An 18,636-nucleotide genomic window follows, 5' to 3' on the forward strand; every position below is an offset into this window, starting at 1 on the left:
TTGTATAAAGAATGGTGAGGACAATTTCTTTCACATGATTCTTCAGTTCTGAAGTTGTGTCTATGATCTGGTTTTATAAAAAAAAAAAAAAAAAGATTTGGGAAAATGTATTGGGCCTCTATGTTTTGAACAAGGACAATTTCTTTCACATGCTTATAGTTATACCAGTTCTTAGTTTTGTCTTGACTCTTAAACAATGCATACTTGCAATTTAAATGAAATCATGAAGTGCCATGTAATTTACCTTGATACAGAACACTGAGTGTTAAATGAAATCAGTACTAGTGAAGTAAATTCTTATGCATATATTTCTTATTTTACAAAGCTCCAATGTATGTGATTTTGCCCTTTAAGAGGTCAACTACAATGATATTTCTTAGTATTAGGTTTTTTATGGTTGTTTGTTTATACTTAAATTTGATGTCTTTAGGTCATGGAACCCTCTACTAATGCCCCCCCTTCCCAAACAACACCCGCTGCCCAAGCTGGACCTGCTGTCCAAGCTGAACCTGTTCCCACTCCAATAAATGCTGAGGCACTTCCACCTAGACCTAGTGATAAAACCAAAGTGAGTGAGATAGCTGTTGATTGTGGTAATAATAGGAAGAAGTCTACTGCTTGGGATCATTTTGAAAAAATAAAAATCAGTGAGGGTCAATTTAAGGCTGTCTGCCATTATTGCCAAAAAACTTACCGTGCTAATAGTAAGGGTCATGGTACTACTAATTTATTGAATCATACACCAAATTGTGTTAAGAACCCTAATAGAGCTTCACTTAAAGGGCAACAAACCTTAGCATTTGAACCCAAAATGAATGGGGAGGAAGGGTTTAAGCTTGTACCAACAGCCTTTACTGTTGAGGCTTCTAGGAAGGCACTCGCAGAAATGATTATAATAGACGAGTTGCCTTTTAGGTTTGTTGAAGGGTATGGGTTTCAAAAATATTCAACAACCTTACAACCTAAGTTGCAAATTAGGGATATCCCATCTCATCAAACTGTGGCTAGAGATGTGATTAGCATTTATGGTGTTGAGAGAGAGAAACTAAGGGAAGCCTTGAAAGGTCGTAGGGTGTGCCTTACTACGGACACATGGACTAGTATTCAAAATCTGAATTATATGTCCCTCACAGGTCATTTTATTGATGATGATTGGAACTTGCATAAGAGAATTTTGAATTTTTGTCTAGTGGAAGACCATAGGGGGGAGACTATAGGTAGAAAGATTGAGATGTGTCTCCGTGAGTGGGGTGTTGATGGCATATTCACCTTGACAGTGGATAATGCTTCCTCTAATGGTGCTACCATTAAATTTTTACAAACAGTCACTAAAGATTGGAAGGGGACTATTTTAGAACATGAGTTCTTGCACATGAGGTGTTGTGCACATATCTTAAATTTGATTGTGGGAGATGGTATGAAAGAAATTGATGCGTCCATTGCTAGGGTGCGTGAAGCAGTGAGGTATGTGAAGTCCTCACCAAATAGAAATCAGACTTTTAGGAGTATTATGGAGAGATTAGGTATTGAATCCAAATGTTTACTAAGTCTTGATGTACCAACTAGGTGGAACTCTACCTATCTCATGTTAAATACTGCTGAAAAATTTGAGAAAGTGTTCCTAAGAATGGACTTTGAGGATGATAGCTATTCTTCATACTTTTTGAACAAGGAAAATAGTGGTGGTTTGGGATCTCCTTGTGGGGTTGATTTTCAAAATTGTAGGACATTTGTGGGTTTCTTGAAACTTTTTTACAATGCAACTAAAAAGTTCTCCGGTTCTTTGTATGTGACTTCAAATACCTTCTTTGATGAGATGTTTGTGATTCAAGAAAATATTGCTCATTTAATTAAATCTCAAAATCATCTCTTAAAAAACATGGCAACTAAAATGGAAGCTAAGTTTGAAAAGTACTGGGGGAAAGGGGATAAAATTAATAAGCTTTTGTATGTGGCTGTGGTGCTTGATCCAAGGAAGAAAATGAGGTTTTTGAAGTTTTCTTTTTTTGAAATATATGGGAATGAAGTGGCTAATGAGATGGTTGACTTGGTGGGGAGTTTTATGGCTAGGTTGTATGATGATTACTCTAGGGTTGATTCACCAAATGTGGTGCTACCAAGTGAGAATGAGAGGACACACATGGAAGGTGATACAGTTGGTTGTAGTGATCCGTATGCAATGGTTAATTCACGATATGAGCGGTTTTTAGAGGTTGAGAAGTCTATAGGGTGTAGCAATGAGATTGAAAAATATTTGGCTGAAAATTGTGAAAGTAGAAGGGATGGGAAATTTGAGATTTTGAGGTGGTGGAAAGCCAATTCAGATAGGTACCCAGTGCTGTCCAAAATGGCTAGGGATGTGCTGGCTGTACCTGTTTCTACGGTTGCTTCAGAATCGGCTTTTAGTACCGGAGGGCGCATACTTGATCCATTTCGAAGTTCACTCTCCCCTCTCATGGTTCAAAATCTTATTTGTGCTCAAAACTGGCTGCAAGCCCATGTCCCAATTTCTTTTCGCAAGTCAAAGGACGAGATGGAGGCCTTGGAGGATGAATTTCATGAATTGGGTAATATGTTTAACTTCCAATCTTCTTGTTTACTTAGTGTTATTAAATGTGTTATATACTTGAGCAAAATTTAATCTATTGTCTCAATTTTTTCTTTTCTAGTTTTAAATCAAGCAACAACAGCAGCAAGTTCTAGTTCCTGTTCAAACAAAGGTGGTACTCGTACCACAGTCAATATTGATGAATGATCACTGATTGGATATGTTTCTGCCTTTATAATTTTTGTTCATATTGGTGTCCCTTTTGGTTATTCTGTTGCTGTTATTCTGTCTTTATATAGTATTGATAAATATTTTTCCCCTTGAATTGTAGGAGGATGGAAGGTCGCCTTTTGTATGGGAGGCAGTTTTTTTGAATATATTTTGAAGCTTTTTTGGACAGATGTGTAGCTTTTCTAATTATAATTATACATGAACTCTTGTCTTGCTTAGAGGAAGGAAAGCTTAGCATCTGTGTAGGCTTTCCTCTCTATAAGTTATGGACATGTTAACTATAGAAAATAGAATAGTTCTTTACTGCCTTAGGAAAGCTATTTTTTGGAAATACTTAATAGTATTTCATAGTTGTAACTTATTATATATACTGCTGGGAACTGCCTACTGCTTTGGTAGTTTATTGCCTTGTGCAATAACTGCCTTTTCTGCTGCCTCTATGGCTTTATATATCAAATTATGAAGATGATGTATTTTTAGTAGTGCTTGTAGCCTATGTGGTTCTGGAAATTTATTTGATGTGTGGAATGGTTGGTAGGTACTAGGTATGTTTTCACCTTGACAGATTGATGAATGTGGAAACAAAATGGTACTGCCTAGGCCTTAAGGCTTAGGCAATTTGGAAAATATTTGTTATAAATTTATAATGTGTGGATGATGAAAAAGGTGGTAACAAAAATGGTAATTGTGTTTTATTGATGAATGTGGAAACAAAATGGTACTGCCCAGGGCTCAAGGCTTAGGTAATTTGGAAAATATTTTGTTATAATGTGTGGATGATGAACAGGTGGTAACAAAATGATAGTTGTGTATTTGTGTTTTTATCTATTTGATTAATGCCTAGGTTTTACATTCTATTGATATTTAACAGGTATTCAGATTTTACTTTGAATTCATACTCAATGAAGGCCCATTTTACATACTTTGAATTCATAATGTATTGATATTTTACATTCTGGGAAGTATGAATTTGGAGTTTTGGACAAATTATAGTAGAGATGAAGGCCCATTTTAAAAGAAATTTAGTAAAAAACAGGCCCAATCTGATATGTTAAGATTCAAAAACTATTAATTCCTGGAAAAGTCCAATAATTTCGGCCAAAAGGCCCAAAAAAATTAAATTCAATAAAATTTACAGAAAAGGCCCAATAAGAGGTCCAACCCGTTCAAACCGATGATCCGACCCGGCGGGTTTAACCCATTTTTCAATTGATTGCGGGTCTTTTTTTCAGTGACCCGATCCAATCGGGTCGAGTGCGGGTTGGGCCTAAACCCGAGCTGACTCGACCCGTGGACAGCCCTAGTTGTGGCACATTTAATGTGGTGGTGGCAGCTTTCCATGAGATATTTTGGGTTTTATTCTTTTTATATGCTGGGAGGATGAACTGCAATGGTTGGGGCGCGGTTTTTGATCGGACTTCGTAATGTCCGAGGAGGAGTTACTCTTCGGACAGGTTTCTTTTATCGTAATTGGGCATGAATAATGCTTTATCTGTGACTTCTCCTCGGACAGGACGCTCCTTGGACGGGCCTGAATGTAGACTAGCCCATTATTTTTGGGCCGGGCCCCACATTAACCAATATTTTTTATATAATTATTTTATTAAAATAAATGTTTAGATTTAAAAAAGACTATATATATATATATATATATATATAGGGAGTTGGGGGTTTAAGTTATACCTGTTGTACCTTTTAGTAATGGTACACCACCCAATATTTTTTAATTATATTTGAATTTTGGTAAATTCACGGTTGGATTACATTATTTTTGTATATTCTCTATTCTTACAAAATTTAAATATAGTAAAAAATTAGTAATCATGTCATTAATCAATTGTTTAAATTCAATTTTTTGTAGTTTAAAATAATGTATAAAATATGGTTCGAATGGTAAATTATATCCGATTAGCATAAAGATTGGCATATATGTTAAGAATATATAAAACATGTAATTCAATAGTTGGATTTTCAAAATATGAATTCAAAAACAAGTAATTGGGTGGTGTAATTTGAACTCAACCCATATATTGAATATCCACTATCTAGTTTCAAATATTTATGATATTTTTGCAAGTATTTTCTAATAAATATGAAATATCAAAATACATATTTATGAACCATATTTTAAGATATATCTTTTTTTTAATGTAAATTTATGATAGTTTTCTGTTTGATATGAAATTGATGTCCTAATTCTATTTTAAGATATTGAAAACTCTTTTATGAGTTCAAAAAGAATTTTCTATTATGGATACCAAAATAACGTGATATCTGATACCTCAACAAGATTTTAAAAATCATTATTACATATTTACAAGTACATTATACTTTTTTATATAGGATATTACAGATATAAGGTATGGATTATTTATGTAATTTATTCAATTAAAAAAAATTAAATATAAAAAATTCAACATAAAAATGGGAAAAAAATACTAAATGAAAGTACATACAGATATGTTACGGATTTGAATGAAAATTTTAAGTAAATGAAAAACTGTAAGTGTTAAATTACTTTTTTATTATATTCTAATTTTTTTTTTTTAATATATATAGCATATGCTTTTGTTACCTTAGTATAATTTTACAAGATATTGCAAAAAAAAAAAAAAAAAAAAAAAAAAAAAAAAAAAAAAAAAAAAAAAACTAATTGAGTACGTATTGGTTATCTACCGTTTTTGACATAAAAAGAAAAAGAGTATTTACTAAATATTTTCTCTAGTTTCGGCTTGTTTTCGAGCAAAGTAGAAAACTAATTATCATATTACTATAGTTAAAAAATATTATACTTGTTTATTAATTTATAGCTAGCTAAAAAAAATTCTAGATTATAATTGAAAATATTAAAAATGTCGATGTTTCATATGATAGTAAAACTTGATGCTTAAAAATAATAATTTGTCTTATTGATAACATAGTAAGATTCTTATGTTAATGCAGATTGACAATTCCAAAGTATTAATTATCACTGGAAACTCATTGGGAGAATCTGTTGCCACTCTCTTTACCTTATGGCTGCTAGAATCAATCGATTTTTCAATCACAAAATGCCCACTTTGCATCACTTTTGGTTCACCCCTTATTGGTGATAATGGCTTGCAAAATGCCATATTGAAATACCCAACATGGAACTCTTGTTTTCTGCATGTAGTTTCTGACCAAGATCCAATCCCAAGAGTCCTAATTTCACCCCACAATCCTCCTGCCACTGAATCGGCTTCACAAACAAATGTTTACAAGCCTTTTGGGACTTTTCTCTTGTATTCGGAATCCGGATGTGGTTGTTTTAAGGACTCTCAAACCATTTTGGAGTTGTTGATGGCTACCTACTCAAAGGGTCTTGGAAATCAAAATCCTAATCAAGTTTTGGAGCTCTACATAAAGATTGTGGAATTTCTCAATCGTAAGGTAATTTGTGGGGATGCCACAGGGTTGCTTCAATGGACTACACCTCCACTACGTACAGGCATTATTATACAATTAGTAGCAATTGGACTAATGCGACCACAGGTAGCTCAATCACAACTTTTTTTTGGATCAAATAAAATTACAATGCTTATTTGTGCTATATCTCATTTTATGGTTCCCATATGATATATGATACACCTAGATGTTGTAATGTAAAGATTGAAATGCTCAGGATCTACTGTTTTGATACCTTGTTAAATTAATAATTGTTCTAGAAGTTTAAATTATTAGGATATGATAAATTTAATATTTAATCACATACTTATAACACATCGATCAACAAAGTAATCAAAATCTCTAATATCTCATACAAAGCTAAAATTACTACCTTGTAAAATCTTTGCCATTGAAACCCTTTATAATTCCACTTGTAGTCCAACTTATTTTTGAAAGTCATTGCAGCCACAAGGGCAGAACAATGGCCTCGACAATCTGATCACAAAGATAGAGAAACAAGAAATGGAATTGGTAATGTCCAAGGGGCTGGGTTTTAATCCTTCCAAAACGTTGAATGAAATAAAAATAAATATGGCCTTCTTTGAATGGTACAAGAAGTGTTTTAAGGAAAAGGGAATTGGATACTATGATAGCTTCAAGAATGGAAGCTCCCAAACTGATATCGAGGTGGTAAAGTTTAAGACAATCCTCACTCATTACTGGGAAGGAGAGGTCGATGAAGCAGAGAAAAAGCCCCAGAAAGAAGGTGCACCCTTTCGTACCGGATGGCTCGGTGCAGGAACAAATTTTCGACGTATGATTGAACCACTGGATATAGCTGAATACTACAATAAGGGTCTAAAAGACTACATAAACCAAGGAAGGCCTAAACATTACAAACAATTGGAGCAATGGCTTAAAGAAACAGAGAAACCTGCAAGCAATCTAAGTCAGTTGAAGAAGCAAAACGTGGCTTCTAGTCTAACGGAGGATTCTTGTTTTTGGGCACATGTTGAGGAGGCTCGAATTTCATGCAAATTGTTGAGCAGCAAAGAATCAAGTACTGGGGAGAAAGAATTGTCAAAGCACAACTTGATTCATGAGTTTGAAAACTATGTTTTGAGTTTGATGAAAAACCATGAAGTATCGCCTGAGATTTTCTTGCCGCAGAGCAGCTTCATGCTGTGGTGGAAAGAGTATGAGGAAATCATAAGAAAAGGAATTATGGGAGCTTCTTATTATTCACCTCTCACTGACTTAATGAAGAATCGCAGTTATCAAAACTATGCTACTGGCGACCTAGAGATTCCCTGAATTTGTATATGTATCAAACATTTCAAATCTATGTGTAATGTGTGCACTTGCCTTCAAACTTGTATGGTATTCTGAAATCGTTTCCCAATAAATTGTAGAGACATCATCATCTTTTTCCCAATAAATTGAGTTGGATACTTGGATGTATTTAGATGAAAACACTTTTAGTCATCATTATCAAAGGATTTTTTTTTTTTTTTTTTGGCATTGTTTAATATTCGTCTCTCACAGCAAGGAAAGGCCACTCTATTTTCTATACCATTGAAATAGCCTAGCATAATTCTCCCCAACAAGATCATTCTTGATTTGCTAATACTTCCTACATTTTTCATTTAATATTCATAATTGGTTAGTTGGGAAAATATTGGAAATTAATCAACAAAAGTCAAAAAATAGGATTTTGAGAGTGAAAGGAGCAATTCATATAAGGAGTAGGTTGCCTCTTGTTTAGAAATAAGTCCAAATTGTTACCGGTAGTTAACATATAAAAATCATAGGTTCACGTTCATTTACACTTTTGCTCGCTTTAAACCAACCCAAAAAATAAATGCAAATATTTTTGTGCATAATAAAAAAACTTTAGGGTAATTTATGTATTTAGTCTCTATCTTTTACGTTATATTTCAATTTAATTCCTAACATTTCAATTGTGTCAATTTGGTCTCTAACCTTTTAGTGTCATGTCAATTTAGTCACTACCGTTATTTTTTGGATGAAAATTGTTGGCATAGCAAACGATCAAAATAAAAAATTAGTTTATTGTCACATCAACTGACCAAATACGTATTTTATCCAAATAACTTTAACAATAATTGTATTTTTATGCATAATAAAAAGGGGTAATTGTTAAAAAGTTGTCAAAATTTTAATTTTTTTCTCATAAATTTTTTTTTAAATATATCATATATCAATACTTTTATGATATTCGTTAACTTTTCCCTAATAAAAATAGTGTCAATTGTGAATTATGCGAAAGTGATATCACTTAAATCATAACTTACTGTCTTAACTTCTTATAAAAATAATTGTATAAAAAAAAAAAAGTTGTGTCCTTAGGTAATGCTATGGAAAAAGAGAGAAGGAAAAAATAAATAAATAAATAAAACAAATTTTTAGTATATAAAAAAAGACCTCATTCCATTTGAAGACCCTATTTAACCATCCATAATCACCCATAAGATTGGAGTTCTGTCCTAAACGAATAAACAAGCCTTTAACCCAACAACCATCATGGTCCCGCATAAGGCCACCAGTCCCTAAAAAGGGCTTGGGTTCACATATTTTAGTTGTGGGGCCCAAGAAATGAAAGACGGAAAATTGATAGGCTAAAATGCTAAACAACATAATTCTTTAGCATATAAATGGTCTTTCTCTTAAATTTTTTATTAGGAATCTTTAGCATATTGTCGTTGACTTCAATCTATGCTTTTGTTCTACGAAATTTAGATTACTCAGCTAATTTTGGTATTGATTCTCATCGATGTTATAACTAACAAGACACAATATATTCTATATTATACGTTGCTGATTTTCTAAGTAGATCGAACAAAGTAACAGAGGATGAGCCGAATTCACTTGTAAGTAAAAACCATTTTCATTTCTTTTGTTCAGCTTGTTTTCCTTCTTTGATGCATCATGATTTCTTAGCTTTTTTGTTTCTTGATGACAGATTTAGCGGTGGGTTAGAGTTGGCCAATTTGGTGGTCAGCTCTGGTGTTCTGTACCATTCTTGGGCTGCAGTTCGGGACCTGTACAGTGAAATCAATCAAAATGAACAGCAATCTTTGTCAGTAAGGTACAAAGTTTCTCAGCAACCAAACAGTACCACCATAGCTTTCTTTACTTGGCCTGCTTGTTCCAAAGACTATATTATTCAGGGTGGAGGAGGAGAGGATTTGGTTTCATCATCAACTCTAAAGGAGTCTTTTCCTCTCTTTGAATTCCTGTGCACCAAAACCAACCCACAATTCTCCATTAACAAAGCTGCACTTGAGCTTTTTGCCTCAATCCGTGATAGTCTCCCCTCCTTGAAATCTCAGGTACCTCTATGCCCCGAAAATTCTTTCCTTTTTTTCTTTTCTTTTTTTTTTTTTCTTTTTTGACAAAAGTTTAAAGCATGAACTGCAACTGAGTCAATTGACAAACTTCTAGAACAAAGTCTAATTTTCTTAAACTTTCAATATAATTGATAACCAGGTCGTAGTTAACCAGCTACTTTTATTTTTTGCTACGTTTTCCCATTTTCTATTGTGTCTGCTGACTCTGCTTGACCAGAAATGTGGTCGCTAGTACTTGTCAATATATTATTGGTATCATGATCGTTATTAACATGAAGGTTTAAATTTAAAAAATATCATTTCTATTATTATTATTAGGGTATTAAACAAAACAATTAAATATCGTTAATATTGAAAAGATATGAAGAGAACGATATCTCATTGTCACTATTGATGTTTTTGTTTTTGTTTTTTTGAGAAGATAATGTTTGACATATTTAATTTAACAAAAAAAATTTTGTGATGATTGTTATTTAATTATTTTATTACTCCAATACATATATATATATATATATATATATATGTATATATTATTTTTTCCAACCCGTAAATTTAAGATATTTCAGATTTATTTTTTCTAATTTTAACGGCTAGTATCCTGCTGATAAATAAATTATAACCAACTATATATTCTTAGTCTACTAATTTTATCATGAAATATAATAACATATTAACAAGATTTTAATTATAAGTGCTAGTGGGATGTAGGAGGCAAGGGATGAAATTTAAGTTTTTTAAGAGAGAATTTCACACACATATACAGCTAAATTATATTAGAGTAGAATTTCTATTTTGTATATAAAAAAAACTATAATTATTAATTATTGCATAAAATGATATTTTGAGAGTAACTCTATAATCTATATTACTGCTTGCATGATGCATTAGGAATCTTGCATGATGCATTAGGAATGGTTTTGTTTTGGGAAAATAGAGAATTTTTCTGAGCAATGCTAATACTACATAAAATGGCAGAATTTAAACCGCAACTCGCCATGTGAGCAAGTTATGATACAAATTGTGTCATTTTGTATGATACTAGCGTTATTCAAATTTTTTATTAAAAAAATTAAATAAAGATTTTGGCCCTCTCATCCGGTCAATATCTCATGAGTGCGCTGTACCTTTTTTTTTTCATTTCTTTTCTTTTCTTTTCGTACAGGTAATCATTTTGAGTATTCCTATGTCATTTGAATATATTAGGCTATTAGCAAATTAATCTTTTTGAAATATTGCTATATGGTATGGATGTGAAATATATATTTGAAATAATAGTAGGATAATATTTATATAACTTTCCTAATAAATTATGAAAAATATCTTTTTATCTTTAATTCATATAAAAAATTGACCAGTTTAAATACTATTTTAGTCTATACTACTAATTTTTTGTATTTATTTATTTATTTTATATTATTTAATTATTTAAAATAATGACTTTATCACGGTCAGACTTTAAAGGTTTTGAACCTTTTTTTTATCGATTTTTTGAATAGTCCAAGACTGAAAATCATGATATCACATTACTATGTTCTTTTTATTTTATAATCATAGTTAATAGATTTAAGAAAATATACTTAAAATCCTGAATAAACAGATGAAAATATATATATATATATATATATATATATAGAATTACATATTACAAACTTGAATGAATATTTTTTATTAAAGAATTTTAAATTAATTTTCTTCTACATTCCAAATTAGTAGGATACTTATGCTACCTCATATAATTTCACAAGATATTGTTAAAAAAATAACTAATTGAGCATTTAGTATATTTAATACATTTTTTCAATTTTTTGACCCCCCATTTTTATTTAAAAAAAGAGAAAGAAGCTCTAATTTTAAATAATTGTATATATTAGTCATACTACGGCCATATATATATGGCCGTAGTATGACTAACATATAAAAAATCAAATTGCAGAAAATTTTTAATAGATAAAAAATTCAAGACTATAAATTAAAATAAGAAAACATTGATGTTTAATATGAATAATAAAACATTAAAGTAAAAGGTATTAATTTTGATAATCTTCTGCTGTATAAAGCTTAGTAAAAATAAGATATGTATTATTAGCGTATTTTATGCTTTTAATTATAAAAGACATATTTTTAATAGGATTTTTGTTTCGTATGGCAAATGAGTGGCAAACGAGAGTTCTTTTGAGAAAAATATTTACTTTTTTTTTTTTTGGTTGAGAAACATGTCAATCATCTTACGTGTGACATATGCTGCCATCTGTGTATTTTATTAACTAGGATTATATTTAACATTTTGGAGAAGATATTATAGACCCTTTTTTAATTAATCAAAAGAACTTTAGTCTTTAAGAATGTCACTCATCCTATTATCAACATTAATGTAAGATTTATATCTTAATGCAGATTGATTCCAAACCAGTAATTATTACTGGAAACTCTCTGGGAGGATCAGTTGCCTCTCTATTCACCTTATGGCTACTAGAAAAAATCAATTTATCAAGCACCAAAACACGCCCACTTTGCATCACTTTTGGTTCACCCCTTGTAGGTGATGATGGGCTGCAAGAAGCCACATCAAAATATCCAACATGGAACTCTTGCTTTTTGCATGTAGTTTCTGATCAGGATCCAATTCCCAGAGTCTTAATTTCACCCCACAATCCCATTGACTCAATTTACAAGCCTTTTGGTACATTTCTCTTGCATTCGGAATTGGGCTGTGCTTGTTTTGAGGATTCTCAATCCATTTTGGACTTGTTGACAGCAACCTACTTAGAGGGTCCAGAAAATCAAAATCCTAATCAAGTTTTGGAGTTCTATGAAGCACTTGTCCAACATCTCAACCATAAGGTAATTTGTAAGGATACTACACAATTGGTTAAAAGGAATACAAAATCATTTGAGGCAGGCATCATTACACAACTAGAAGCAATTGGACTGGTGCGGCCCCAGGTAATTTACTTACAAACCTTTTTTATAAATTGCATATGGTTACAATGCTTATTTGACCCATTTGTCATGCTATGGTTCAGACACGATTGACGATACGCTTAGTTAAACAAGACATTGAATAAAACAATGTAAAGAATGAAGAGCTCAACTATTAACAACTAACCAAAACCTCTCATATCTCTTACATGGCTAAAATTTCTACCTTGTAAAATAGCCCAACTCATTTTTATAAGTCATTGCAGCAACAACAGAGGAACAATGGCATCGACAATCTGATTACAAGGACAGAAAGACAGGAAAAGAAGTTGGTAATCCTGAAGAGGCAAGTTTTTGATCCTTCCAAGAAGTTGAATGACATAAAAATAAATATGGCCTACTTGGAATGGTACAAGAAACATTTTAAGGATAAGGGAATTGGATACTATGATAGCTACAAGAATTCAGGCAATTTAAGTGATCTTAATGTGGTAAGGTATAAGAAAATCCTCACTTGTTACTGGGAAGAAATGGTTGATGAAGCAGAGAAAAAGCCCCAGAAGGAAGGTGCCTCCTTTCGTACCAGATGGCTCTTTGCGGGAACAAATTACCGAAGGATGTGTGAACCATTGGACATAGCTGAATACTACAATAAGGGTCTAAAAGACTACATAAACCAAGGAAGGCCTAAACATTACAAACAATTGGAGCAATGGCTTAAAGAAATAGAGAAACCTGCAAGCAATCCAAGTCAGTTGAAGAAGCAAAATGTGGCTTCTAGTCTAACGGAGGATTCTTGCTTTTGGGCACATGTTGAGGAGGCTCGAATTTCATGCGAATTGTTGAGTAGTAGAGAATCAAGTATTGGGGAGAAAGAATCATCAAAGCACAACCTGGTTGAGTTTGAAAACTATGTTTTGAGTTTGATGAAAAACTATGCAGTATCGCCTGAGATTTTCTTGCCGCGGAGTAGCTTCATGCTGTGGTGGAAAGAGTATGAGGAAATCATTAGAAAAGGAATTATGGGAGCTGCTTATTATTCACCTCTCACTGACTTAATGAAGAGTCGCAGTTACCAAAACTATGCTACTGGCGGCCTAGAGATTCCCTGAATTTGTATACGTATCAAACATTTCAAATCTATGTGTAATGTGTGCACTTGCCTTCAAACTTGTATGGTATTCTGAAATCATTTCCCAATAAATTGTAGGGATGTCATCATCTTTTTCTTTTTTGATTATTTTTCAGTTTTCCATAACTTTTCTTTTGCCTTTGGGTTGGATGTGTATGTTGGGTGCACCATGCACCATGGTCCAGCCCACATGAAGTTAAAGCCCATATATAATGCACATATGCTTACTTTGATTTTTCTCTTAACTTGCAAATTAAATCGATAGTTTTATGTCTGCCCCAAACAAAAAATTTTGATCCGTCCTTAATTTAAGATCATAACAACTTAGAATGCCATCTTGGCCAAGATTTCTTGAAGGAAAAAATGTCATAATAACAATAACAACAAAGAAATCAAAAAGGATTATTGCTGTGTTATATTGGGCCAAGGGAGTTTAATTTTTAGGTATGGTGGTCCATTGATTGCCAGGTCTTAGTTGTGTGCGAACTAACAGGAGTGAACTATAAATGGAGGCTTTAAACTAAACTGGTAGGAAGGTGTACGTAGGACTAGGAACCACACGGCGTTATTCAATGCGGGACCGGCTAGCACATGCATTTGGGGTTTATGCTTGTTTCTCTCTTCCATTGCATTATTGGCATCTTGCCGTTGTCGTTCACAATATGGCTAAAGGCCTCTTCTCTTTTGTTCTCTATAGAAAAAATCCCCCTTTTTTCTTTTTCTTTTTGGGTTTGATCTTTTTATGTTTGGAACTCTATGTAAAGCTCTCGCCGACACTTTTTTTACTGAATATGCACATTTGTAAAGAAACCAAATGGAATGTTCAACAACGATATTCCACGTAACAATTGGCACAATATGTGGTTGTAGTTTAGGAGAAACTTTAAAGAAAATAAGTGTCAAATATTCACAAAATTAGTAGATATGTGAGATGTAAAAATAGAGAAAAATATGTGACAAAGAAAATAATCATACAAAATAATATTTACGTGGTTCGACAATTTATCTATGTCCGCAGAGTTGCAATAATTTCACTATTCACAGGGAAAAAATATAAGATATGGCATTACAATTTTTCCCTCTCAAAACAACCCCTCCAAACCCTAATCTAAAAACCATGGTATTTCACTCTTGCATAAAAAATTCACAATGGGCTAACACACTGGCAAAAAATTTGAGTGCTCTAGCTTGGGCCTAATGTCTCAAGCCTCCAATTTATGGACTAAACCTCCAAAAAAGTCACATTAAAAATTGTAGCATTTTTATATCAAGTTAGGTCATATTCCAAATCAAACACAACTAAACTTCACATAGCCCAATAGTGATTAAGTAGTTTCAATTGTAAATTTTCTTTCTCTCATTTATTGTAAGAACAAAAATATAATACATTCTCCATCTTTGTAGCTGTATGGAGGTGCAATTTAGCAAGGGGAAAGATTATATATTTAGTTTTTTTATTAGAATTAAAATTTTTTTTTTGGCACATATTAGAATTTAAATTTAATATATTGAAGATAGTTTTTCTTATAACAAGCGGCGTAGAAGAATAGTTGAATGAATTGATATTACATGTACAATAGTAGAGAAATTTTAGGTCAAATGTATTGACTTTAGGGAAACATTAATATATTGGTTAAACGGTACTCAATGAGCGGTGAGCACTAAATCCTGTAAGTTTTGTAGTTAGCATATTAAATGATAATGAACTTGGGTTCAGTTCTTTCCAACATCTGCCATTGGAATATATTGTAGTATTTTCTGCTGAAGCTTAATTAAATAAAAGATTAAGGTATTTAATTAAGTGATAATTATTGATATCTATATATAAATAATAATAAAAATTATTGTGTGTGTGTGTATATATATATGATAGGTAGGTAGTTGAAGAGGGAATGATATATTTATACCATAAACATGATGCATTGCAAAGAATGTCATTATTACTGGGCCAACTATTACTTATTTTTATTCTCAAAAAAAACTATTACTTATTTTTTTTCCTTTTGATAAATAAATAGATAGATAGAGTTTTCCTAAAAGAGATAAATAGATAGATAGATAGTAAGGGAGGAGGAGGAGAGATTCGAATCAAATATAAACATAGTGCACCACAAAATGATGTCATTATTGCTAGACTATACTGAGTTATCACATGAACACTCACATTACAATATTTTTAAAACTAACCTAACTGTTTAGTTCAGATTAATTTCCCAAAAATACAAAGTAAGGACAAAAAAAAGTATTTAAACAAATAATTACAAGACCAATTAAAATTTAAAAAATGGGTAAAATAGTTTATTTTTTAATAAAAAATAAATAAATATCTTAAACTAGTTGCCCAAGACACACTACAAAAAAATGGGGCTATCCCAGCATTTGCAAAACTGCTGGGATAACCCCAGAAAGCGCTGGAATAGGGTCAAAATTCCTATCCTGGCGTTTTTTTTCCCGGCACTTCAAACCGCCGCGCAATGACAATCGGTATAGCGTTGTCAAACCTATACCAGCGCTTTTCAAAAGCACCGGGATAGGTCTCAGCGCTTTCAAACCCTATTCTGGTGTTTTTATTTGTGTTGGGACAATCCTCACGGAAATATGAATATAACATATACCAACGCTTTTGAAAGCATTGGCATAGGCAGTATCTATTCCAGCGTTCTCAAAAGCGCTGGTATAGGTCTGCAATGAATATAATTAAAAATGCCTATATCAGCACTTTTGAAAGCGCTGGCATAGGCAATACCTATGCTAGCGTTCTCAAAAGTGCTGATATAGGTCTTGAATAAATATAATTTAAAAGACTTATACCAGCACTTTTAAACTACCAGAATAGGTTTTGCCTATGCCAGCGCTTTCAAAAGCGCTGGTATAGGGCATATGCCCATACCCTATTCCAACAGTTTTCAAAGCGCCGGAATAGGTCTTTTTTTTTTTTTTTTTTTTTTTTTAAATTTCTTTAGCACCTGTAATGTATCTACAATACATATTTTCCAATACCTATTTTATAGCAACTATAATGAACCACAATTCATATTTTCCAATAACAAATACAATACCACATTAAATAAAGAAACTAAATATATTTAATTACATCATATCAATAATTACATCCCAAATGTCTAGAATGTTATACACAAAATAATACATCCCAAGTGTCTAGAATGTTATGAACAAAATAATACATTCTACACAATTATGTAGAATGTCTTATACAAAAGAATACATTCTAACTATATAGAATGTCCTGGACAAAAGAATACATTCTAATTGTCTAGAATGTTATAATAAAGTTTCCAACTATGATGTGTCTATATAAATAGGTGAAAACCACATTTTCATCCCTACATTTTCACACGATTCCCACTTTGATCCCTAACTTTTTTTTCCACCGCTTCTAGTTCCTATTTTGGAAAAAGCGTCTCATTTTTGTCCCTACCGTTACATCAGAAACAAAAATTGCACAGGTGGCAAATGGCAGAATTAAAAAATATTTTATTTTATTTTAAAATAAAATAAAATTTTAGTTATTATTTAATTATTTAAATAATAATTGTTCTTCATGTTCTTCCCCCAAGAACATGGTTGCCCAAAAAATAAGAAATTCAAGATTTTCTTCTCTTTTCTTGCATTTTCTTAGCATCCAAACAAGTAAAAACATATACAAAACCATGATCAAACTCAAATACTCTAACACAATCAACTAACAAAACCCAAAACACGGTCAGATCAAAAACAAAATACCAAAACTCAAAGCCAATCCTCATCAATAAAATACACCAAAACACAATCATGAGCTAGTCAGATCAAACCACAATGACCAGCTAGGTTTAGAGAGAGAGAAGATCATATCTCGGTCAAGTTGGGTTTTGGCCATGGATCTTCAACCATGGGGTTTTAATGAAAAGGAGAGGATGAAAGACTGAAAAGGAAAATATTGTTCTTGTATTTAAATCTGGATTTTTTTTTTTTTTTTTGAGAAACATCTGGGTTTCAGGGATGGTGGAGCTGATGATTTCGTTGCTGATGAGGAGGTATTGGATCTTGGTGTGTGGGTAAAAGGGTTGGACATTGGATCGGACCCAAAGATTGGACAAGGTTTGGTTGGAGGAGATGTTGGAGATGAGTTCGTTGGGTAACATGATTGAGACTTTGATGTTTGTGTGTTTAAGGGAGTTAAGGATTTTTGGGTTTGTGTCGTAGATTTTCACAAGCTTGGCTTTGAGAGATTTGATAAGCTCCACTGACTTTGATGGTGATGGTAGATTGTTTCTCAATTGACCATAGTTAATTCCTACCTTGCTCGTGAACTTAGCACCTGTACAAAACTTGGTACACTTAGATCTTAGATCTTGATTCACGTAGTTTTTGGTTTTTAATTATGTTTTTAATTTTAGTTTTTTAAATTTGGGTGCTAATGTGGCATTTTTTAATGCCAAATAATTTTTTTTTTTTTAATGGCCACATCAGCTTTAAGTGTACCAACGGTGCACTCCGTTTGCCATCAATGCAATTTCCGTCTCTGATGTAACGACAGGGACAAAAATGAAACGCGTTTTCCAGGATAGAGACTAAAAGCGGTGGAAAAAAAAAGTTAGGGACCAAAGTGGAATCGCGTGAAAATGTAGGGACGAAAATGTGGTTTTCACCATATATATATATATATATATCAAAATTTGAAACTTTATTATAAATATCAAAATGTCAAAGTAACTACTCCAAAATAAGTGCACAAAGTATCGCCTACTGTGTATCATTAAATGATAAGTGTTGAGCATCGGGAGACTAGATATCCACTGCAAAATCACCATCACCATCACCATCCTACAAATTAAGAAACACAAAAAGGATTAATGTACTAAACAACAGAGTTAGTAGCTGAATGACACAATATCACTAGTATTACTACCAAGTGCCACATTAGCAATTATAACACACTCAAAATTTGAGATTTTAGTTAAGCATTTGAACATTCTGTTCCTTCAAAAACTCTCAAATTTATTTCCCTCCAAATGGTCCATAAAAGG

The 18,636-nt window shown here is 32.4% G+C and overlaps 2 protein-coding genes and 1 pseudogene across 2 annotated transcripts; all 3 read left to right on the forward strand.

Annotated features, from left to right (window-relative positions):
- The first annotated feature begins 433 nt into the window (after positions 1-433).
- On the forward strand, positions 434-2,755 carry LOC115971498 (zinc finger BED domain-containing protein RICESLEEPER 2-like). Its single transcript, XM_031091461.1, has 2 exons — positions 434-2,567; positions 2,670-2,755. The coding sequence occupies exons 1-2, from the start codon at positions 434-436 to the stop codon at positions 2,753-2,755; spliced, it is 2,220 nt and encodes a 739-aa protein (XP_030947321.1).
- A 2,939-nt stretch (positions 2,756-5,694) lies between these two features.
- On the forward strand, positions 5,695-7,576 carry LOC115971506 (annotated as a pseudogene).
- A 1,303-nt stretch (positions 7,577-8,879) lies between these two features.
- LOC115976723 (senescence-associated carboxylesterase 101-like) lies at positions 8,880-13,672 on the forward strand. Its single transcript, XM_031098185.1, has 4 exons — positions 8,880-9,078; positions 9,171-9,540; positions 11,953-12,501; positions 12,744-13,672. Exons 1-4 carry the CDS (start codon positions 9,062-9,064, stop codon positions 13,587-13,589), a joined length of 1,782 nt encoding a protein of 593 aa, XP_030954045.1. The 5' UTR covers positions 8,880-9,061; the 3' UTR covers positions 13,590-13,672.
- Positions 13,673-18,636: the final 4,964 nt, after the last annotated feature.

Source organism: Quercus lobata, chromosome 2 (genome assembly GCF_001633185.2).
Source record: "Quercus lobata isolate SW786 chromosome 2, ValleyOak3.0 Primary Assembly, whole genome shotgun sequence".
NCBI classification, from domain to species: domain Eukaryota; kingdom Viridiplantae; phylum Streptophyta; class Magnoliopsida; order Fagales; family Fagaceae; genus Quercus; species Quercus lobata.